The sequence below is a fragment of the Littorina saxatilis genome, linkage group LG16 (assembly GCF_037325665.1).
Source record: "Littorina saxatilis isolate snail1 linkage group LG16, US_GU_Lsax_2.0, whole genome shotgun sequence".
NCBI classification, from domain to species: domain Eukaryota; kingdom Metazoa; phylum Mollusca; class Gastropoda; order Littorinimorpha; family Littorinidae; genus Littorina; species Littorina saxatilis.
The window spans coordinates 29,455,174-29,480,862 of NC_090260.1; the positions used below are offsets into that span (position 1 = coordinate 29,455,174).

A 25,689-nucleotide genomic window follows, 5' to 3' on the forward strand; every position below is an offset into this window, starting at 1 on the left:
GTTTTGTTTGCAAAATCAGTAACAAATATTTTCTTTGTTTCTAGGAGACACAATGGAATGTTATTTGTCTCGTGAGGTATAGGATGTGTATACGCTAAAACCACCATAACCATCACCCAATTCAACACACACGCACACACACACACACTTATACACACATGCACAAACTAACACATACACACACTAACATATGCACACATAGACATACACACATACATGTACACACACACATATATACAAACTAACATATACACACATAGGCACACACACACACACATACACACACTTACATATGCAAACGCACACAAACACAAACGTGCGCACCATTTGTTTTCCCACGACAAACAAAAACACCAATCGTAAGTCTTGGCCTTTTATTCAAGCAAAACAAAGCAAAAATTCAACTGCAAGCGTGCAATACACAAGTTCTGTGAAAACTTATTATAATTATCAGTTTTTTACTCTCCATTGTGCGTCAACAATGGTAGGATTATAATATTTGTTTTGATTCACAGCTGCCACGAATATTTCAAACAAAGGGTTGCATGACGCATCTTACTTGGACTGACAATCAACTCTTAAGCTGACAGTTCCGCCATGAAAATAAATGTTCTATTACACTTCATTTTCTTGTTTTGTTCCCCATTTTTTCAAGTGTTTTTTCTTTATCTATGCCTATACAATTTTGCCAGGAAAGACCCTTTTGTCAATCGTGGGATCTTTAACGTGCATACCCCAATGCAGTGCACAAGAAGGGACCTCGGTTTATCGTCTCATCCGAAAGACTAGTACTTGAACCCACCACCTAGTTTAGGAAAGGGGGGAGAAAATTACTAAAGCCCTGACCCAGGGTCGAACTCGCAACCTCTCGCAAGTGCGTTACCACTCGGCCACCCAGACCATACCAAAAGAGGACAGCCTGGCTGCTTTATATTCAGCGGTGAAGGCTGAAATGATAGTTTGATAGTTGTGTAACTCACACCTCTATCAACCTACAAAATGAATCAATCAAAATGTATCTATTCTGCCATGGAAGCAGCCAGGGCGTAAATCTTTGGTATGGGTCGTTCAATTGTTCAAGGGTGTCAGTCGCTTTGATACAACCGTACACACGAACATCGGATGCGACTGACCCCATATCTGCACATCTTTTTTCCTTCAGCGCATCTTACAAAAATCTAAATACATGGTGTTTTAGGCAACATCATAAGTGAAGACCAAATGGCTGTGGATGTCGATTGTGCTAAAAGCCAAAAACTGTTTTTGTTAAATGGCAAGGCTGTGTTTCTTTATGCTAGACACTCTTCTTCGTCTTCTGCGTTCATAGGCTGAAACTCTCACGTTCACTCGTGTTTTTGCACGAGAGGATTTTTAGGTGCATGACCGTGTTTACCCCGCCATTTAGGCAGCCATACGCCGCTTTTGGAGGAAGCATGCTGGGTATTTTTGTATTTCTATAACCTATCGAACTCTGGCTTGGATGACAGTATCTTTTCCGTGCGCACTTGGTCTGGTGCTTACGTATGCACACGAAGGGGGATAAGGCACTGGCATTTCTGCACATAAGTTGACCTGGGAGATCGGAACAATCTCCACCCTTAACCCACCAGGAGCGGCCGGGATTCGAACCCACGACCTCCCAATTAGGAGGCCGGCGTCTTACCAATAGGCCACTGCACTCGGTGCTAGGCACTCTTCTGAAAGCCTTTCCGCAAAAAAAAAAGGTGCTGGCTGCCTGAGATCTAGGCATGATTTTACATTGAATTAGACCTTCCTCGACGTGGACATACACCAACAATCAACAACCTGTCGACTGTTAGTGCAGTATGGGAATATTTTATGACGTTTTTTCCGGAGATTGACACTTTTCGATTTGAGAAATTAATGCATAAAAAACCCATTTTGCACAGAAAGTATCCAGACTGTTAACTTGTAGCATGTATCCAATTACAGAGATGATCTTATCCCATTTAACATCAAGACCAGATCTAAAGCTAAATCGATTACAGGGGAATGACTGTGTTTTTTAGATACGCATGTTTGACAACATTACTAGTACTTGCAGCAAAAAGAAACCATACAAGAAGGTGAATAAACAATGTGCAATCAAATATTTATTTACAAGACTGCCTACAAAATCAAGGCACTTTATCAAATATCGTCCAGAAATGTGAATGAATTGGTTTAGATTTTCGAAATATGTGTTTCTCGTTACATCATATTTTCTCTACCAAAAGTTTAAATTCGTGGACAAACATGCAGTTACTACTATTGTAGGAAAGCATATTCGTATTATGTTTCTTGCATACATAAGTAAATATTAGTAGCAAAATGAAGTCTTTTCTGAATACATGTTTCTTCTGAGAAAAAACGTAAGCTCTTACGCAGACAAAATGTGACGACCTAACAAGTTCATATCTATACCAAAGTACATTTTTGCCACGCATATTGCTTTTTTCATTTGACAGTGCAACGTGAATTTTGTTGTCAAATGTTTGATTTTGAAATGAATCCATAATGATTTGTAGTTTAACAGGGAATTAACACTACGAGAAACAGACACTGTGCAGTCAGAATAGTGAATATTGTCCTGAACAGAAACTTAAAACAAATACGTTGATGGTCATATTTCTAGCAATTTAAATGAGCACACAGAAATTACAGATATGTATATGTTTCATGGACGATCTCTTCTAGGGACACTTTTGGATGAAGGTATCATGCAAGTCATAAACGCATGGTACAATATCTCGAGTAAATGGATTACTACTAATTTAAATGAGCAGACAGATATACATATATGTATACGTTTCATAGATGATCTCCATAAGTACACTTTTGGATACATGAAAGGATCATACAAGTCAACAAAGCATGGTACAATATCTCGAGTCGATGGATTCCGAATTACTTAACCTTCGCCCGTCCGGGTGTTCAACTATACACACGGAAGTCATTGTGGGGCCGTGCTGACCCATGCTTCTCATTTCCTTCTTTGAGAAACATGGGTCCGCACGGTCCCACGATGTTTGTAGTCTAAATATGACATTATTTTATTACTTCTCGCTGAAATGTTAGGACATAAGAGCTTTTTAGGTGCCCGAGGCATTCTCAAAAGCTCATTAACACATTTTAACTCGTTTCAGAGATATTTGCAATTAAACACCCTTCTGGGTCCACACGGACCCACGACCACCGGCGAAGGTTAAATGAGCACACAGTAGTTACAGATATTCATATGTTTCATAGACGATCCTCATAAAAACACTTTTGGATGAAAGGATTATGCAAGTCATCAACGCAAGGTACAATATTTCTTGAAGATCTTTTCTGCTCAACAACCAAGCAAGGGCTCCTTTTAAGATGACCGTAGGCGTTGCCAGGAATGCCTCACATTACCAACGCTGTGCAGCACATTTCTGCAGCTGATCGTATAACACGTACTCCCCGACATCCACTCTTCCATATCGATAGGTGGTAAGGCCCTTCTGCATCTTATGATTTGCAGGCGACAATGATATCATGAGTAACAGCAATGATGAATTTGAAGAAGGTCATCAATAGATTTAAACATGTCCACAATATATGATTTGGAAGTCAGCTGATATACATAACATGTTCAAGAACTAAGTGCAAACTTACATATGGGCATCCAAAATTGAAGCAAGTGAGTAGCTTGAAATATAAGACCATAGTAAGAAGTCAACAAAATTTAATAAATGATACACCATGTACAAACTTCTTTTTTTTTTAACTGAAGATTGGGTACGACACACTGATAAGCTAAATCAAGGTTTATTACACTTGACATACAAATTTGACATACTGCAAAAAAATTACTTCAGTGCCGCAGCACATGTGCTTAAATGAAACGGTAATCCCAAGATGAATATGCAAAGATTTAAGATCTTGATCTTCATACAGAACAAACTTCTTACATAATACCAAAGAATAAGCTAACACCAGAAAGCGATCAGTAATATGCAATACATTAATACATAAACAAAAATCCCCTGAATACAGACATGTATATCCTCTCAATATCTAAAGGTGTGTCTGAACAGCTTTACAATCTTTTTTAAAATTGAAACAGAAAATAAGCAGCAATCAGTTAAATATACGACTTTGATTTTAACTTGCAAAGGCAGGGCCACAAATTAGCACTCAAAGGTACTAGCTGCATGAACACAGAACACACACACACAGTGAGAAAATCACAAATAGATACACTGCTTACGTTTCAAAATAAAAATTGAAAGAAACAGAGTTGTAATCAAGTTCTCAAACGTTCAACTATAGTCAAAACGATACATTCACAAGAAGGTCGACTTATTGACCTTGAAGTGGGTACACAATATACAAATAGACCCAAACAATTTTAATGGTACTCAGATTTGTTACTCATTTATGAAGATATTTATTACACCACCTGGTAATTGCCGTTTTGCAAATATAGTTCATGAATAAATTCTCTCTCTGATGTCAAGCTATTCCTCGTATTTTGTGTGTTTGTTTACTCTGCAATAGTATCAAAGAGCACTATATTATCATGTTGATATGTTTGACAAGGTCTTGTATTTTACATGTAAGGGAACAATTTACCATTGCATTTTTACAGGCAAACTCTTTACAGACATTTTTAGTGCAACAAATAGTCATAAATTGGAACTCTTCTTCTCTTTTTAGTGCAACAATGCTATTAATATAAACACCAGAACAACAGCAACGCCAAAAACCAACAACATCATCTTGACACACAACAGCTAAGGCTTATGCAACGTCATAATTTCTGAGTGAACAAAATCGATTCTCTAAAAGAATCAAGGGCAACTGTGGAAAAAGAGACAAATAAAATGTTCACAAATATTTGGGAATTGTTGTTTGTTTGTTTGTTTATTTGTTGCTTAACGTCCAGCCGACTACGCAGAGCCATATCAGGACGAGGAAGGGGGGGGGATGAAGGGGGCCACTTGTCAAGCGATTCCTGTTTACAAATGCACTAACCCATTACTTGTGTCCCAGCAGGCTTTAGTAAAACTAAATTAATACCTACTGGAAGATTACCAGTTTCCAGTATGTTAAAATAGGCTTAACCTATCTACTGCTGGACTTACATCAGAACACTAACAGATTAAACTATACATGAATCGCGAGACAAGCGGCAAGAGAAGAGATTTTTGGAAAAAATACAGGTGAATGAGCAAGAAGGCAGAAAAAAGAAAAGAATTCATGAAGAAAAAGAGAGCATGACAGGAAAGAGGAACCAAAAATCTACCTAACAGCAAACTAGAAAGCTCCTGCGGTTCCAAAAACAGGAGGGGCCTTTAATTTCATAACCGCAGTGCCCCACTGCGGGAGGAATTGTTGTTCATTGTGTCTTAAATAAATCAGTAACTTTAACAGGACAAGATTCGTGCGACGTTACAACAGTCTACTTATTTACACATCTTCAAAGACTTTTCCATCTAATACCAAACGCAAATTTATTAGTGTAGCAGATGGATAATTATTCATAGAAATAAAGCCGTGCGACACAAACATTTGCTTTTGCAATGTACATCAACATTTCTGCTTAATCAAACAAGAGGATCAAAAACCAGAACATACATAAAAAGAAACTGGTTTATGGGTACGGAACAATAACCCATAACAGTAGATCGCATTCAAAAACAGTCTGCTTCTGTACCATTAATTTGTTCTTGCATGACGTTTAAACCACGTACAGACAAGCTCAAAGTTGTTATACAGAATGCTGTATCGCATTACATGACATCTTTATTACTTATAATGTGTGGACATTCTAAACAAAACTAAAGAAAACATTACATCTTAAAAAGCAACATCAACATCAACAACAAACTTCAACAGCAACAACTACAAAACCAGCGACGCACGAGGAATGTGAGCATTTTGAATCTATATTATCTTGCCCCTTAGTTTATTGAATGTAAAGAAGTATTTCACCGAAACATTATGCCACAACATTGACACTTTTTACTCATGATCTTAAGAAGATTTTTTAAGTTTCTGGGTAGTTTTTTTTTGTGCATTTGCATATTTACATTGGCCACATAACAAGAGGATGCATCATAGTCATATACATATCATATCCATAGTGAATAAATCAATGGTTGGTTGAGGAAAAATGACAGTATGTGGGGTTGCTGAGTGCATGGAGCAAAACATTTCGATTAAACAAATGGAACAAAATATCAATGTACAATTTGTAAAGTTTCTTTGAACAATGTTATATGTATTTATCGTGTACAACCAACACAAACAAAACTAAATATCCACAGGCATGTTAATTACGCGTATGTACAGTAGTGTATCAGATGGATAATTATGCATAGCAATAAACCAGTGCGACACATACACTTGCTATTGCTATGTACATCCACATTTCTGCTTAATTAAACAAGAGGATCATGGAGGATCATGCAGGAACCAGAACATACATAAACAGAAACTCCGGCTTGATGGTACAGAACAATAAACCATGACAGCACAGTACATACAAATACAGACTGTTTCTGTATCATTTGTTCTGTCGTGACGTTTAAACCACGTACAAACACCACACAGTTGCTGTACGAAATGCTATATCGCATTACAGGAACTTGTTACCATTTATAATGTTTGTTTGTTTTTGTTTGTTTGTTTGCTTAACGCCCAGCCGACCACGAAGGGCCATATCAGGGCGGTGCTGCTTTGACATATAACGTGCGCCACACACAAGACAGAAGTCGCAGCACAGGCTTCATGTCTCACCCAGTCACATTATTCTGACACCGGACTAGTCCTAGCACTAACCCCATAATGCCAGACGCCAGGCGGAGCAGCCACTATATTGCCAATTTTAAAGTCTTAGGTATGACCCGGCCGGGGTTCGAACCCACGACCTCCCGATCACGGGGCGGACGCCTTACCACTAGGCCAACCGTGCATTTATAATGTGTGGACATTCTAAACAAAATTGAATGAAGCATTACATCATAAAAAGCAACAACAACAAACTTCAACAGCAACAAGTAAAATCAAACAGCAATGTACATTGAGTTCGGGCGTTTTGGGATCCATTTATTTTCCCCTCTTAGTTTATGGAATCAACGTAAAGGGGAGGGTACTTCACCGAAACAGATTGCAACAACATTGACACTTCTTATTCAAGATCTTAAGAAGGTTTTTTAGTTATTTTTAGTTTTTTGCATTTGCATATTTACATTGGCCACATAACAAACAAGAAATTCCTCCGAGGTAGGAAAAACACCCCCGTCAAAGGGAAATAACCTTCTCAGTTGGTGGCAGTGACTGAGTGAGAATGGTTATTTCCCTTTGACCATTAAGATGTCCCTCTATAAGTCCTTGTATAATTTTAATCCACCAATAACTCCCTAACCGTGTTTTTGACTGGTCCCAATTTTTGTAAGGACCGTCTCAGGAATGTATAGAACCTGTTCACCAAGTTTGGTGACGATCGGTCCGTTCATTCTTGAGATCTATATGCGAACACAAACACACAAACAAACAAACAAACAAACAAACAAACAAACAAACACATCGACCGAAACCTATACACACCCCTATACCGGGGGTGTAAAGAACACATCATAGTCATAAACATGTCATATACATAGCGAAATAAACAGTGGTTTGTAGAGAAAAACGACAGTATGGAGTTGGAAGAGTATATGGAGCAAGAGTTGTCATTTGTCTGTAGCATCCAAAACATTTCGATTAAAAAATATATGAACAAAATATCAATATCCTGGTTTATAGCGTAAGGAAAGGAAATGTACGGTTTTGTTAAACAATTTACTGTGTATTTATTCTGTACAACCAACACAAACAAAAATAAACACCCATAGACATGTTTACGCGTATGTACAGTATGTGATGCGCACCAATGATACTTACTGAAAGTCTCAACATCAGCATTTGACAAACTTTGGTGAATTAATATTGACATTGATAAAAACATGTCTTAATAAAATATCAAACATTATTCATGTTGACAAACGCAACACATTTGCTGCACAGATGTGTTTCGATAGCAACCACAAGCAACACATCTGACATTTCATCCTATAATATACGTCAACTACATGAAATGTGGTAATAACTGTATACTGAGAGTAAAAAGAAAGGGGACAAATTGTTGTTCCCAACAATCTGGTATTTGGTATCCATACACGTCTTCCACTGTTTACTCGATGTACACAAAAACGACAAAAGAGTGCATCAGTGATTGTCAGTTCTGTCTGAATGATATTCTGTACAGATATCTGTGTTGTCACTATTTAAAGCGTTCATTGTCTCGTCATAAAAATGTGCAAACACTTGTTCTGTCTTTCAAGAGTTATTTAGCTGCTCTTTCCCGTACATATTCATTCTTGGTAGGAGTATATAATTATGCTTTACAAAAATGTCCGTACACCAGTCTCAGCCACATCAACAGTACAAAGCATAAACATCCCTTGTTGAACTTCAGGCATTCCTGATAGTGTTTTACTGACGAAATACATATCGAAAATCTACACAGTTTACTTGTGCCTGTAGTCACTTGCATTTCACAGGCATGGGAATTGAAAAAAGTAAAAAGGCTGAATATGTTTAAGTAATAGCAAAGTCGACGGTGCGAAGCGCCTAGCCTTACTAGAGCGGTCCGGGGACATGTACCCCCCACTCCCCCCCCCCCCCCCTGAATGTTGTTCTTTAAAGAACCCAAATGGTGCAATTTGGTGTTCATTTGAGCTCCAAGTTTGCCATTAAATTCACTTTAAGGAACCATTTTAGTCTCCCCGATTTCTGTTTTCGGCGGACATTTATGCTTTTTCAGCGGAACCAAAACAAATTTCGGCGTAAATGTACACTTCCCATGCCTGAAAATGTTCAATCAGTGTATGACAACTACCCGTTTGGCCTCAACAAGTGACTTACTGCTTCATGACCACTTACCATCAAATTACATGTAGTATGTTTCAACCTATCAAGTCATGAAATCTGCATCAGCACATTCTCGGATCATCATGGCATATATTGAAGCATATGTACAAAGAAACACAATGCAAGTCCAAGTGTTGTTACATGTTGTGGATGATGTTGTGTCTGAGAGTTTTTTTTACCGCCATTATTTTCCCACATGGAGTGATCCAGCAAATTATCAACAGAAAGTGTAGGTATGTTGGAAAACAGTGGTATCAAGGCAAGAAAACGGACGTTAAAAGGAAAGCAAAGTAAGCGTTTGGAAACAGTGACGTCCTGTCATTGCAAATCGCTTAGCTTACCCTTCTATTAAAGAAGAAAACTCCAAGCTTTTAAATATTTCTATTTCAGTCTGTTGACATTTCTGTCACTGTAACTAAAGATACGTGCTTTTGAAATACAGGAAGATTTTTGTTTTTACACTATAAACCAAACAATAGCGATTACGTTTTCTTTCTTTTTTGTATTACTAATTTACTCCTTGCAGTTCTTTTTCTTTGATTTTGATCGGTGACCGTTGAATGTCATGGCGATTTTAATTCACGTGGAGATATCAAAACATATGTTTTAACAATAGAATGAAGAGAATGAGCTGAACACAACCGCACTCACCAAAGACCGTCATTACCTTGCTGTTTTTTGGGGGATAAAGAAGAACGTTGTAAATACGCAATGCAGTGAATTAATGCTGTCTTTAACGCCATCTTGTTCTAAGAAACGCGCTATATAACTCTTCAACCGAGGCAATATTCTCGTCGCTGTGAGTTCGGGCGAGCTTTCCACAGTAACAAAAAGCAGTTTACAGCTTCAACAATGAAACTGGGAGATATAGTGTATACAGCCAGCGACTATGACGATGTCTTTGGAGCAAGAATGTAAACTCGTCCTGGTGCATCTCCTCTCTTCAATGAGAAAGTGTTGGCAAGTGCTTGTTTCGATCGAAACTAAATGTTTCCATTGGATTCTGTCAGTAGATTCATATTAACTTAAAGTGATCAAAAGTTGTTATATCTGTTTTCCTAAGTGTGTTCGTTACCATTTGAAAACAAAATAAAGGGGTCGATGTTTGCTGGTTTTCCACTGAACTTCGTACTCTTAGTTGGCACATAACAATTACCCTGACTCTTCACTGTGAAGTTTCAATTTACTCAAACAATCTGTAACTTCTCCAGGTTTAATCTGAAAGTATGACTAAGGATATATAATATTGAATGTGGTTGGACGCTAGTTGATGAGCGTGTGACGTGTTAAGAAGAAGTCTTTTGATGTAATTAACATTCCATGTTTTTAAAGTCTGAGATATATAACACTGAACACCCATTCTAGTCTATGATTTTGGGGGATGATACCTGTGTCGCCAATTTCGTGAGTTCACACATAACCAGATTATAAACCGATGTTACAGAAGCCATAACAGAAAATCTGGATCACTAGGGTTTCGAAAAGTCGGTTCCATGTGAGTTAGTGTCAAGTGCAGAACTTAAAAATCAAATTCTAACAACTAGGAGCATAAGTGAGTGTATTTCAACATCGTGTACACACTGAACATCCAAATATCTTGAAAGTTAATAGATCCGGCTTTGGTGTAAAACAATGTAGTTACCGTCTTTTCAATGATACAGTCATATGTTACCTACACAAAAGCATTTCAGAACCTGAGCATGTTATGCCTATCACAGGATGTACACGCATATGCTATATGAATGAAAACGTCTTGCGAGGTTTCATGGTCACCATGCTTTTTGGCACCATCAAAGTAAAGGGCAATACAACTACATACGTTACGGATACATACGTTACTGCCTTACAGAATGCGCAATGGATATTGAATTCCGAGAAAAAAAGAATGAATGTTTAATTTTGAAAGAAATAAAGTCAGAATTTGTCATAAGAAAGTACAGCTCTGGTGTAAAACCATGTCAGTATGTCCTCTGACGGCCAACGTTTTGTCAAGTGCAATATCGGAATGTCACCTCATAACTGAGAATGGGCATGGAGATCCAGTATTAAATAACCCCCTGCTTGCCTTGAGCGATTCAAGAAGCTATATAGATTTTAAAGACTAACAAAATAACAAAATAAATTGTCACAGAGCTAGGCTGTTTTATTGTAGAATAATATGTTCTGTTGGATTAAAAAAAAACAAATCTTTTACAAAACATCTCAACATACATGTTGTGACTTACAAACGCAGACATTTAAAAACATGCGACAGGGACCAACTGACAACGAATAAATGCAAGATCTGAAACGATAGCGCATGTTTTAAGTAATCAAGAACATGTTTGCTTAGCTTTCGTTAATGTAAATGTAGAGCTCACATGCAGTTGGAGAACGGCCGGATATTTAGTTGATTTATAGGGGAGTGGATGAGAGGAGAAGGAGATAAATCTATAGAGATATTAAATGAAATTTCATTAACGAGGATGTTCAATGTGCGTATCTTTATACTACACAATATAAGTATGGGATGTCAGACATGTGTGCTATTATGTATTTTTTCTTCTATGTGGCATTATTTGTGCTCGGTAGTGAATTGTGAAAGGCAGCATCAACCAACCTATATGGGTAAGTTACACCCCAACATGAGAGGACATTTTCACTAAACATCAACAAATAAAGTAGAAATAAATAAAACAAATAACTAAATCATCGTTCAGTGATAACTGCGATAAACCAGTTACACAAAATGTAATGTTTTAATGCAGCTAACTTCTTCGGCAATAGATACGGATACAAGTTTAGGCATACACCTGGGCTTCAAAATTGCCTGGACTAAAGCTAGAAAATAAACATTTCAAAATGTCTTCACCAATTAAGAGGTGTGTTCCTGTTTGTATCACGAAAATCGATACGTGCTCCTCCGCTGTTATCAACGTTATCAGCAATAGCACTGTGTTTTAACAACAGCTCAGCAATTTCGGTGTGATTATTTTGTGCTGCCTGGTGAAGCGGCGTACTCCCATTGTCGTTGGTCACGTTGACGTCAGCATTCTTTTCCAGCAGCAGTTCCACAATATCCTTGTGACCGTTCTGTGCAGCGAAAGAAAGAGGAGTGACCTGTTCGTTATTTGCTTTGTTGACGTCAGCTCCGTGTTCCAGCAGCAGCTTTACAATACCTGTGTAACCTTGTTCTGATGCAAAGCTGAGAGCTGTGACACCATCATTTCGGGCAGTGTCAACACTGGCCTTCGTTTGGCTGACATCTTCATGGCCATCGCACGATGCTTGAGCGTCAGCTGACACGTCGTTGTTGGTGACGTAATCAACTGAGTAGCATTTTTGTAGCAGCAACTTCACGATTTCCTCGTGGCCATGTTGTGATGCTCGCATAAGGGCATGCTCTCCATCAGTATCGACTGTGTCAGCGATGGCATTATTATTTAACAACAGCTCAACGATTTCTGTGTTACCATTCGAACATGCCTGGTGAAGAGGAGTATTCCCATTGTCGTTTGTCGCATTGACATCAGCCTTCTTTTCCAGGAGCAGCTCCACAATATCCTTGTGGCCGTTCTGTGCAGCAAAGGAAAGTGGAGTTGCAAGTTCATCGTTTGCTTTGTTGACGTCAGCATTGTGTTCCAGCAGTAGCTTTACAATACCTGTGTATCCTTGTTCTGTTGCAAAGCCGAGAGCTGTGACACCATCATTTCGGGCAGTATCTAGACTGGCTTTGTACTGAAGCAGAAGCTTAACAATAGTTTCGTTTCCTTTGCTTGATGCTCGAATCAAAGCTGTTTCTCCACTGTTGTTAACGTTGTCAACAATGGCATTGTGTTTCAACAACAGTTCTACGATTTCCTTGTGATCATTTTGTGACGCTTGATGAAGTGGTGTGCGTCCATTGTTGTCCGTCAAATTGGCATCAGCCTTCCTTTCCAGCAGCAGCTCCACAATTTTCAGGTGGCCGTTCTGAGCAGCAAAAGAAAGAGGAGTGACCTGTCTGTCATTTGCTTTGTTGACTTCGGCTTCGTGTTCGAGCAGCATATTTACAATACCAGTGTAACCTTGTTCTGATGCAAAAAGGAGGGGTGTCACGCTTTTGTTTGCCTTGTTCGCATCGGCTCGGTGTTCCAGTAGCAGTTTTACTATGCCAGTGTAACCTTTTTGAGAAGCAAAAGTGAGGGCTGTTGCCCCGTCATTATCAGCAGTATCAACGCTAGCTTTGTGTTTTAACAATAGCTCAACAATTTCTGTGTGACCATTTGCAGTTGCCTGGTGAAGAGGCGTATTTCCATTGTCGTTGGTCACGTTGACATCAGCATGCTTATCCAGCAGCAGCTCTACAATATCTGTGTGGCCGTTCTGAGCAGCAAAAGAAAGAGGAGAAACAAGTTCCTTGTTTGCTTTGCTGATGTCAGCCCTGTGTTCCAGCAGCAGCTTCACGATACCTTTGTAACCTTGTTCTGATGCAAAGCTGAGAGCTGTGGCTCCGCTATTACGAGCTGTATCGACACTGGCCTTGTGTTCAAGCAATAGTCTGACAATATCTTCATGACCCCTTTGCGATGCTCTAATGAGAGCTGTTTCTCCGTTGTTGTCAGCGTTATCAGTAGAAGTACTGGCTTGCAACAACAGGTTCACAATGACTTTATACCCATTCTGTGATGCTAGCATTAGGGCGGTTTCTTCGTCAACATCACCAATGTCAGCTTTAGCCATGTGTTTCAACAACAGTTCTACAATCTCTTTGTGACCATTCTTTGTCGCCTGGTGGAGAGGTGTACACCCATTGTTGTCCGTCATGTTGACATCAGCGTTCTTCTCTAGCAGTAGCTCCACAATCTCCCGGTGGCCGTTCTGAGCAGCAAAGAAAATTGGAGTTACATTTTTGTTGTTTGCTTTGTTGACGTCAGGTCCGTGCTCAAGCAGCAGCTTTACAATACCTGTGTATCCTTTTTCTGTTGCAAAGCTCAGAGCTGTGGCTCCGTCATCTCGAGCAGTATCAACACTGACCTTGTCCTGCAGAGTTTGATTTGTCATTTCATCATGATCTGTCTTCGATTGCACACGAGCTTGTTCTTCACTGCTATCGGCTTTAACAACTGGGCGTAGGAGCATCCTCACGATATCTTCGTGGCCGTGTTGTGATGCAAGTAGTAGGGCAGTTTGCCCCACAGTATCAGCTGTGTAAACTGCGGCGTCATGTTTCAACAAAAGGTCCACGATTTCCTTGTGATCATTCCGTGATGCCTGATGAAGTGGGGTCCGTCCGTTGTCAGCAGCTACATTGACATCAGCGTTTCTCTCCAGCAGAATTTCTACGACGTTCTGGTGCCCCTCCTGAGCAGCAAAGAAAAGAGCTGTCGCGCCTCTTTTGGTGTTTGGCCTGTTGACGTCAGCTCCTTTTTCTAGTAACAGTTTTACGATGTCGGTGTAACCTTCCTGTGATGCAAGCGTAAGAGCTGTGGCCCCGTTGTTTTGAGCAATGTCAGTTCTGGCCTTGTGCTTCAGCAAGAGTTTCACCATTTTTGCCTTACCTTTCCGAGATGCTTTGATGAGAGGCGTGTCTCCGTCTTTATCCACTCGGTCAATCCATGTGTTACTCAACGACACACATTCAATGGCTTCTTTATCATCAATATCTGACCCATGGTGGTGTCTTATTTGTTGAGGGCTTGCAGCAACCTCTCTGCTCGTTGTCTTTATGTTACATAGCTGTGAACCTTTCCCTTCCTGAACGTGTTTTGGTTGTGAAAGCTGCTCATCTTTTCCATTAAACACTGCGGTGTCATCACTGAGTTCTTTGCCTTCCTGGGCGTTTTTTTGTGGCGAAAGTTGCAAGTCGTTTTCCTGATTGCAATGGGATACTTGGACAGGTGGTTGCACATTCTTCTCACAGATTCTTTCTGTGGAATTGTGTTCAAGGGGAACTGTTTTATTGTCTGCAGACAGAAAGACAAAGACATGCACACACACCGACATTGCAGAGGCTGACATTTAGAGGTTAGCGCAGTGTTGTTAATCTGTAGACACAGGCATAGCTCAAGTAGCCGTGCCGTCTCGGGCCTGAAAGCCAGGACAGGCAGCGTTGCGTTTACAAACAAAAGCGTAGGTCGTTTTATTTGTATGATTGCTTGATGCACACTGCTCCAAGTCCACTGTTTATATCATAGATCTCTAGAGAGCATAACATTACTTTTTCTTTACAACAACAGTAAACATGGTATACGTTCGTCAGTCGTCGATGAAAATATGCACATTTGTATCATACATTTTCTCCATAATTTTCTATGGTCCTCATCAACTTGCAAGCCACGAAGTGTTTAACAGCATATTCAGAGGATATATTCATATATGTATTTTTATACATTTAGTCAAGTTTTGACTAAATGGTTTAACATAGACGGGGAATCGAGACGAGGGTGCGGTGTATATGTGTGTGTGTGTGTGTGTGTGTGTGTGTGTGTGTGTGTGTGTGTGTACCCCCGTTTCCACAGGTTTGGTTGCCTAAATCACCATAACGCAACCATCCACACGTGGATGGCAACCTAAACTCTGGATGGCAACCATAAATGTGTGGATGGTCGCTTCATTTAACACCGTTAAATTGACTTTTTTGACGGAAAGAATGTCATAACAATGTTCAAAATGACATTCTTTCCGTCCTCTATAGGCGACGAAATAGGTCAAATTTTGTGCATTTTTTAGTGCAAAATTCTTCGATGCAGGAGCGAGTACTGCACCCAGTGCTGTTGTAGTGCAAGTGCACTAGAAAGGCACTGCACCCAGTGCCGCCTCTTAGGTAACCATCCACACTTTAGGTGCGTGTGTGTGTGTGTGTGTGTGTGTGTGTGTGTGTGTGTGTGTGTGTGTGTGTGCGTGTGTATAGAGCGATTCCAAGAAAACTACTGGACCGATTTTAATGAAATTTCACATGAGAGTTTCTGGGTACGATATCTCCAGACGGTTTTTCTTTCTTCATTTTGTTTCAATAAATGTCTTTGATGACGTCATATCCGGCTTTCTGTGAAAGTTGAGACAGCACTGTCACGTCTTAACTTTTCAATCTAATTATTTAAAATTTTGGTCACGCAATGTTCGACGACGTACGGACTATGGGATTGAATTTTAGCTCGGCAGCGTAACACTTATTTAATTAGTTTTCTCATTAAAGTTGTCATTAAAATCGAATTTTTACAAACAGATTTAATATTGATTGAATCGTATTCCTCAATTACTCCTGAATTCAAAAAATATATACTTATGTCATGTTTACTCTAAAAATGTGCTCAGAATTACAGAAAAAAAAGGTTAAGTAAGTACTGCGTTCGCACGCTATACGTGCGGTCACGAGCGTGACCCGTCTCGGTTTTTCGGTGTGGTTAGTCGAGACTATCAGAATATAGTCTCAGCGATGACTGTTTTTTGGTGTTAATCTGTTACTTTGATGCCGACAGCTTGACTAAATGTTGTTATATCGCTTCACGCGACTTGTTTTTATATGTAATACTTTTGTTTAAACATTTTGATTTGTGCAACAGAACAGCAAACTGAAAACAAACATTTCCAAGATTGTTCTCATCTGTCTTTGTTCTCTCTCTCTCTCCCTCTCTGCATGTATATATGTCTCTGTCTCTGTCTCTCGCTCTCTCTCTCCCTCTCTGATTCTGGTAGTCTTGATTCGTTTCTACCTTGGCTACCCAGTAGACATGCTTTGCGATCGAACTTCAAGTCGTGTGTAAATGCTGATATCATTTTTGAGACATGTCTATTATCATTTGCTAACTGACTGACTATTAGGGTTTAACGTCCTCTTAGACCAACTGGTCTATATTGGGACAGGTATTGGTAATACGTTGAAGATATGGTGTGATACTTTGATACTTCTTCTTCTTCTTCTTCTGCGTTCGTGGGCTGAAACTCTTACGTACACTCGTGTTTTTTGCACGAGTGGAATTTTATGTGTATGACCGTTTTTTACCCCGCCATTTAGGCAGCCATACGCCGTTTTCGGAGGTAGCATGCTGGGTATTTTCGTGTTTCTATAACCCACCGAACTCTGACATGGATTACAGGATCTTTTTCGCGCGCACTTGGTCTTGTGCTTGTGTGTACACACGGGGGTGTTCGGACACCGAGGAGAGTCTGCACACAAAGTTGATTTGCTAACTGTCAGCATATTAGAAATAACGGTTTGATTACCGTCTACTTCGTCCAACATTTGAAGCGATCCTGCGAATCAGACAGAACAGCCGTAATGGGGACTGGATTGCTCTCATCTGATTTTGCCTGTCAGTCAAAGCATTCTCGTGACCTGGGTCAGCCAATCAGTCACTCACCTGACGTGGTGAATATTCACAGGTCAAATGCGTTCACGCAACAATCTCACAAGATAAACCATGTCAGTTGAACATGCGTTTATCCTACATACGTGAGAGAGACACCCGTGAGATAATAATCGTTCAAATCACATGTGTGTATATCATGTAAATGAGGTCATGTCAAGCAAGTCTGGCAGGGACCTGTTTTTCCACTGCTTATGATGCCAAAGTCACTGAGACAAACGTCATTAATAGAAAAAAAATTGCGCTCGCTAATTACCCTCGATACATTTTTAGAACTAACACGTCACGCCACACTTTCAAAGTGTTGTTTCTTTACTTTGACGTAATAGATTGCACGAGGCTTTAGAAGAGATGGAGGTTCCAAAACAAGCGTCTTTAATTTAGCTGCTTCGACTGCAGGACATTTTCAGTAAAATACACGTAAGTACAGTATGTCGGATAAACAGAATACTACATGGCTTGCTGTTTCGTACCAGATTTACACTCGTTGCTTTTTCAAATAGTGAACAGCTCGCTTTCGCTCGCAGTTCAATATTTAAAACAACAACTCGTGTAAATGTGGTACGACACAGCAAGCCATGTAGTATTCTCTATTTCAGGTTTTGTTCAACTGAGAGCGACAGATTTCGAAACGACGCCATAGAGAAAGGAAATGACGTAAAGATATATTTGACATAACGTAAGTGACGCAATTTTACTTGAATCGTCAGAACTTCGACAATGACATTTTGAAGTGAGTGGGTCGGCATTGCAAATGCAGAGGGTGGGTGATGCCTTGCCGTTCTGTAAACGCCCACCGATAAAACTGGCTTGTCGGTATTTTTTTGATAAAGAATGTAGTATCTGACAGCATTTGAAGTGTCATTCTTTAGAATAAGTCACGCTGATATTGTTAGGCCAATGTTTACTTTGTCTTGTTAATTTTAGGCGATAAAAACGGTCCCTGCCTGAACGTTATAACATTTAGAGGGTCACCTAGAATCAGTCCTGATTGGTCAAAAAAAACTATGGTGCACTGGAATGGTAATAATAGAAAATAACAGCAGACGAGAATACCTCTGTTTCTCTTTCTGTCTCTCTCTCTCTCTTTCTAAAAGTATGCTAGAATGTGTTAGCTCAACAAATGCCCTCCTCTCTTACCAATTTTAATCACCTGCGTGAACTAAGCAATAAAGCTCAGTCATCGTATTTTTATTTTCTCGAGGATGTACACATATCTTTGTATTTTAAGTAATTTGACTTTAGTTTCTCAACTTGAAGTTCACTACCCGAATACTAATCATGAGAACGAGAACTACAGTAATAGGTTTGACACACAGTTAAGTGAATTTGCCAAGGGTTTCAAATTGGCCTGAAGTAAAAAACAAGTCGCGTAAGGCGAAAATACAACATTTAGTCAAGCTGTCGAACTCACAGAATGAAACTGAAGGCAATGCAATTTTTCAGCAAGACCGTATACTCGTAGCATCGTCAGTCCACCGCTCATGACAAAGGCAGTGAAATTGACAAGAAGAGCGGGGTAGTAGTAGCGCTGAGAAGGATAGCACGCTTTTCTGTACCTCTCTTCGTTTTAACTTTCTGAGCGTGTTTTTAATCCAAACATATCATATCTATATGTTTTTGGAATCAGGAACCGACAAGGAATAAGATGAAAGTGTTTTTAAATTGATTTCGACAATTTAATTTTGATAATAATTTTTATATTTTTAATTTTCAGAGCTTGTTTTTAATCCAAATATAACATATTTATATGTTTTTAGAATCAGAAAATGATGAGGAATAAGATGAACGTAAATTTGGATCGTTTTCTATTAGAATTTTTTTTTACAATTTTCAGATTTGTAATGACCAAAGTCATTAATTAATTTTTAAGCCACCAAGCTGAAATGCAATACCGAAGTCCGGCCTTTGTCGAAGATTGCTTGGCCAAAATTTCAATCAATTTGATTGAAAAATGAGGGTGTGACAGTGCCACCTCAACTTTTACAAAAAGCCGGATATGACGTCATCAAAGGTATTTATCGAAAAAAATTGAAAAAAATGTTCGGGGATATCAATCCCAGGAACTCTCATGTAAATTTTCATAAAGATCGGTCCAGTAGTTTGGTCTGAATTGCTCTACACGCACGCACGCACACACACACACACACACACACACACACACACACACACACACACACACACACACACATACACACATACACACATACACCACGACCCTCGTCTCGATTCCCCCTCTATGTTAAAACATTTAGTCAAAACTTGACTAAATGTAAAAACAAGTCGCGTAAGGCGAAAATACAACATTTAGTCAAGTAGCTGTCGAACTCACAGAATGAAACTGAACGCAATGCAACGCAGCAAGACCGTATACTCGTAGCATCGTCAGTCCACCGCTCACGGCAAAGGCAGTGAAATTGACAAGAAGAGCGGGGTAGTAGTTGCGCTGAGAAGGATAGCACGCTTTTCTGTACCTCTCTTCGTTTTAACTTTCTGAGCGTGTTTTTAATCCAAACATATCATATCTATATGTTTTTAGAATCAGGAACCGACAAGGAATAAGATGAAAGTGTTTTTAAATTGATTTCGAAAATTTAATTTTGATAATATTTTTATATATTTAATTTTCAAAGCTTGTTTTTTAATCCAAATATAACATATTTATATGTTTTTGGAATCAGCAAATGATGGAGAATAAGATGAACGTAAATTTGGATCGTTTTATAAAAAAAATTTTTTTTACAATTTTCAGATTTTTAATGACCAAAGTCATTAATTAAATTTTAAGCCACCACGCTGAAATGCAATACCGCAGTCATGGCTTCGTCGAAGATTACTTGACCAAAATTTCAACCAATTTGGTTGAAAAATGAGGGCGTGACAGTGCCGCCTCAACTTTCACGAAAAGCCGGATATGACGTCATCAAAGACATTTATATAAAAAAAGAAAAAAACGTCTAAGGATATCATACCCAGGAACTCTCATGTCAAATTTCATAAAGATCGGTCCAGTAGTTTAGTCTGAATCGCTCTATACACACACACACAGACAGACACAGACACACACGCACGCACATACACCACGACCCTCGTCTCGATTCCCCCCTCTACGTTAAAACATTTAGTCAAAACTTGACTAAATGTAAAAACGGCAGGTGATCATACACTAAAATGTCTTTCGAGGCTGTAGATTTACCATAAGGAAGGAGCTCAAAAACGTTTACGACAATGATTCCCTTAAGACAATATTTTTCAAGATGCTGCTCACAAACAGGTCACATCATGTGGAATTTTGTGACGCTCCGTTGTTTGGTTCCACAAAGCAAAGTTTTTCATAACGCTCTAAGTTTCAGTTTGTAGTTAATTGACCTCAAGTATGCATGACTTTTGTCACCCCTCTGTAGATAATCAATGACTTTGTTTTCCTGGAAAGTAAAAGTTGCCAATCGTGCCTATCCTGATTTCTTGTCGATTTTGCAAGGTTGTTTTAGGGGGTACCCTTATTTGATCGGCTGACACGTTACCCCTTAAAAAGAAATCTGTGATCCGAAAATCGTACCATAAAGGAAATTAAAGTGCTTTTCCTGGCATAGAAAGTTTCAATGAAATGTGTTGCAATAAATATTTTACAAAGTTGATATTGTAAAATCAACATAAACTTGTGTTTCTTTCTGCAATAAATTCAGGATATTTTTAGCACAACTAAAATATTGTTGACGTCATCTGCTTATTTAGAGTTTACAAGTGGACTACTGTCTTCAACAAACGACTGAAACTCTGCGGTGTAAAAGTCGATATCACGTATGGCTACTGGTCTACACACGTCGATACTGAAGAAATAAAGAATACTGCAAACGATTCGCATATTCTACATGCACTACGTGCTGCTCCGCCTGTCGTCTGGCAGTATGGGGTTAGTGCTAAGGACTGGTTGGTCCGGTGTCAGAATAATGTGACTGGGTGAGACATGAAGCCTGTGCTGCGACTTCTGTCTTGTGTGTGGCGCACGTTATACTTGTATGTCAAAGCAGCACCGCCCTGATATGGCCCTTCGTGGTCGGCTGGGCGTTAAACAAACAAACAAACAAACAAACATGCACTACGTATTGCGTTGAGATCAAAGGACAGCACTACTCCATACATATTTCACAAAAGACAACCAGCAACACAGTCACATCACTGAACAGAGAGAGAGAGAGAGAGAGAGAGAGAGAGAGAGAGAGAGAGAGAGAGAGAGAGAGAGAGAGAGAGAGAGCAATCGAAGCACAACGCAGTTACCTGGTATTCAATTTAAAATTGACTTCGAGTTCATCAATACGGTAAAATCATTATCAAAAGTGTCACCGAAAAATAACATAAAACGTTATGCTTTCTGTTTTGTTTAAGTGCTATGGATTTAAGATCATTGATCGATTCTGCGTGTACACATGAGCTGTTCGAACTGTTGTCTGCTAGACCTGTGTAAATCTAGTGCAATCAAAATGGACAGTTGGAGACAATGTGAAGATGAAAGGCGGAGAAGAAGGTGTGATCGTAATATGTATGCAAGCGAAGTGATGCCTACTGCGTTTGATGTATCCGATTAGGTGTTCAAACTGAAGACCGGGTCAAAATTGTCAGCGATGTGCCGCGCTCTCCAGTCAGAAAACGTACAGGCTTAACGTCTACGACAGCCGAACAATCAAAGTTAGTCTCACCTTAAACCAGACGACTGAATAATTATGTGACCTTCCACCACGGAATGAGTCGCATGTCACCTCGCGCGGTTCTGCGCCAGGCTTAATATAAGTCTGGCGGGTGTCTGGTATCAGTGTGAGGGTCACCTTAATCACAGGCCGATAACTCGAACAGTGTTTGTTCTTTTCTAAAACGGTTTTCACCACTAGATAGAGCATACAATACTCTTTAAGGAAATGTAAATAAACGAAAACCATGCAAAGGTGGCATGCGACTCATTCCGTGGTGGAGGGTCACATATATCAGCAATCCAAATGTAAACACCGAAACAGAACAGCTCGCATAACCACTAATCCAGCACTCATCATCATCGTTTTTCAACCACGAACTGACTTACACGGCACATTGATTTGGGTCACCGACCAAACCGGCGCAGCTCGAACTCATTTAGTTGGACTGCGGTCCTCCCAACAATTCTTGAGAAAAAAAACTGGTTTGCCAAGTCGGGTATAATGAAAACCATAGTTAAACATGCACACAGATAACATGACTTTCAAAATGTAAAAACAAATGTAATAAGCAATATGGATGACTGAGCGTAAAAAACACAAGTTGAATGACGCCGTTCGTCATAGCGACAAAGGGTAACTAGCTTTACCATGAATTCAGGTACATAACTTTTGTCTGGGAAACTTTAGGCAAGCAAAAAACAGGCACCAGCAGGTTTAAGTTGAATCATTTAATGAAAATGTCGAGAAAAAAAAGGGGTAAAAAGGTAAAACACCTCGTCCTGGATATCAATCACATTTGTCTTCGTCAAATTCGCCAAAAAGTGCCCCCATGCACACGGGCAGACACTTAGTATTCATTTAAAGTCAGTATGATTATTGTACACCCGTACGGTAAGAAGAAGAAGAAGACGAAGCATTGATGACGATGGTGATGATGATGATGATGATGATGATGATGATGATGATGATGATGATGATTATGATGATGCTTATAATAATAATAATAATAATGATCAGATATTTTGCTATACACACACAGTGGGCATATAATTGAAACAGATGTTAATGAATGCGTCAGTCAGTTGTATCAGTTCCGTACTGCAGCAACATCTCAACAATCTCTGTGTATCCTCGTTCTGATGCAACATGTAGCGCTGTGATTCCGTCATCTTGGACAAGGTTGACTCTAGCCTTAGACTGCAGCAAAAGCTTTACTGTTTCATCGTGACCGCCACGAGTTGCAAAGATAAGAGGTGTGACACCGCGGTAAGCAATGTTAACGTCAGCTCCGTGTTCTAGCAAAATCTTCACAGTGGCCGTGTGTCCTTCTTGGGAGGCAAGGGTAAGAGCTGTGGCCCCATCCTTTCGGGCAATGTCAACATTGGCTTTGTTCTGAAGCAGACATTCCACAATGTGTGTTTGGCATGCGCCCACAGCTTGGAACAAAGGTGTTTCTCCATTATTATCCACGTTGTCAATGAAAGCACTGTGTTTTAGGAACAACTCTACAATTTCCTTGTGGCCATTGTGTGACGCCAGGTGAAGAGGTGTGCGCCCATTGTCACTTGTCACATTGACATCAGCATTCTTTTCCAGCAGTAGCTCCACAATATCCAGGTGGCCGTTCTTTGCAGCCAGTGTAAGTGGAGGTGTACGTTTTTCATTTGGAGTCACTTCTACGTCATCAGTGGGAGCACCCTTTTTCAAAAGCAGTTGAACAATCTCTTTGTGGCCATTCAGTGAAGCCAGCATCAAAGCTGTTGTGCCATTAGCATCAACAATGCTAACTTCAGCATTGTTTGTCAGTAACATCTCTAAAATTCTCTTGTGACCATTTTGTGATGCTTGGTGAAGAGGTGTGCGCCCATTGTTGTCCGTAACATTGACATCAGCCTTCCTTTCCAGCAGCAGCTCCACAATATCCAGGTGGCCATTCTGAGCAGCGAAAGAAAGAGGAGTGACCTGTTTGTTATTTGCTTTGTCGACGTCAGCTCCGTGTTCAAGCAGCAGATTTACAATACCTGTGTACCCTTGTTCTGATGCAAAGCTGAGAGCTGTAGCTCCGTCATCTTGAGCAGTGTTAATCACGCTGACTTTGAGCTGGTGCAGAGGATTTTCCATTTCTTCATGATCTTTCTTTGATTCTTGATCATTAAGTAGAAGTACAATGTCATCATCTTTATTAACTGGGTAACAATCCTTTAGCAGCAGCTTAACGATTTCTTCATAGCCATTCTTGGACGCTAGAATTAGGGCAGTTTCTCCATCTGAATCGATTTTGTCAACCGGGGCATTGTTTTTCAACAACAGCTCACCGATTTCTGTGTGACCATTCGAACATGCCTGGTGAAGCGGCGTACTCCCATTGTCGTTGGTCACATTGACATCAGCATTCTTCTCCAGCAGCAGCTCCACAATATTCTTGTGGCCGTTCTGAGCAGCGAAAGAAAGAGGAGTGACCTGTTCGTGATTTGCTTTGTTGACGTCAGCTCCGTGTTCCAGCAGCAGCTTTACAATCCCTGTATATCCTTGTTCTGATGCAAAAATTAGAGCTGAAACTCCGTCTTTTCGAGGAGTGTCAACGCTGACGTTGTTTTGCCTGACAACGTGTTCTTGACTCTCACACGATGCCTGAACGTGAGCTGACATTTCATTGTTGGTGGCGTAATCAACTGAGTAGCATTTGTGTAGCAGCAACTTCACAATGTCCTCGTGGCCATGCTGTGATGCTAGCATGAGGGCATGCTCTCCATTAGTATCGACTATGTCAGCTTTAGCATTGTTTTTCAACAACAGCTCAACAATTTCTGGGTTTCCATTTGCAGATGCCTGGTGAAGCGGCGTACTCCCATTGTCGTTGGTCACATTGACGTCAGCCTTCCTCTCCAGCAGCAGCTCCACAATATCCTTGTGGCCGTTCTGTGCAGCAAATGAAAGTGGAGTTGCAAGTTCATCGTTTGCTTTGTTGACGTCAGCTCCGTGTTCCAGCAGTAGCTTTACAATCCGTGTGTATCCTAGTTCGGAAGCAAAATTGAGAGCTGAGACTCCATCGTTTCGAGGAGTGTCAACACTGGTCTTGGTTTGGCTGACATCTTCATGGCCAACGTACGATGTTTGAACGTCAGATGACATTCCATTGTTGTTGGTGTAATCAACTGAGTAGCATTTGTGTAGTAACAACTTCACAATGTCATCATGGCCACGCTGTGATGCTAGCATGAGGGCATGCTCTCCATCAGTATCGACTATGTCAGCTTTAGCATTGTTTTTCAACAACAGCTCAACAATTTCTGGGTTTCCATTTGCAGATGCCTGGTGAAGCGGCGTACTCCCATTTTCGTTGGTCACATTGACGTCAGCCTTCCTCTCCAGCAGCAGCTCCACAATATCCTTGTGGCCGTTCTGTGCAGCAAATGAAAGAGGAGAAACAAGTATATCGTTCCATTTGTTGACGTCAGCTCCGTGTTCCAGCAGTAGCTTTACAATCCGTGTGTATCCTAGTTCGGAAGCAAAAGTGAGAGCTGAGACTCCATCGTTTCGAGGAGTGTCAACACTGGTCTTGGTTTGGCTGACATCTTCATGGCCAACGTACGATGTTTGAACGTCAGATGACATTCCATTGTTGTTGGCGTAATCAACTGAGTAGCATTTGTGCAGTAGCAACTTCACAATGTCCTCGTGGCCATGCTGTGATGCTAGCGTGAGGGCATGCTCTCCATTAGTATCGA

General features: G+C 40.1%; 1 protein-coding gene and 1 long non-coding RNA gene across 2 annotated transcripts in view; one reads left to right on the forward strand and one right to left on the reverse strand.

Moving 5' to 3' along the window:
- LOC138950784 (uncharacterized) overlaps positions 1-25,689 on the forward strand; it is a 274,457-nt gene that overhangs the window by 107,989 nt on the left and 140,779 nt on the right. The window lies entirely within an intron of this gene.
- LOC138951352 (serine/threonine-protein phosphatase 6 regulatory ankyrin repeat subunit B-like) lies at positions 8,942-25,687 on the reverse strand. The gene is made up of 2 exons (XM_070322971.1): positions 23,038-25,687; positions 8,942-14,870 (listed from the first exon to the last, which is right to left on the reverse strand). Exons 1-2 carry the CDS (start codon positions 25,574-25,576, stop codon positions 11,794-11,796), a joined length of 5,616 nt encoding a protein of 1,871 aa, XP_070179072.1. The 5' UTR covers positions 25,577-25,687; the 3' UTR covers positions 8,942-11,793.

Coding starts and splice junctions, on each gene's coding strand:
- LOC138951352 (XM_070322971.1), bottom strand. CDS start 25,576: ATGTCATCTGACGTTCAAACATCGTACGTTGGCCATGAAGATGTCAGC. Junction 14,871..23,037: donor CGGAACTGATACAACTGACT/GACGCATTCATT, acceptor TTCTGTCTGCAG/ACAATAAAACAGTTCCCCTT.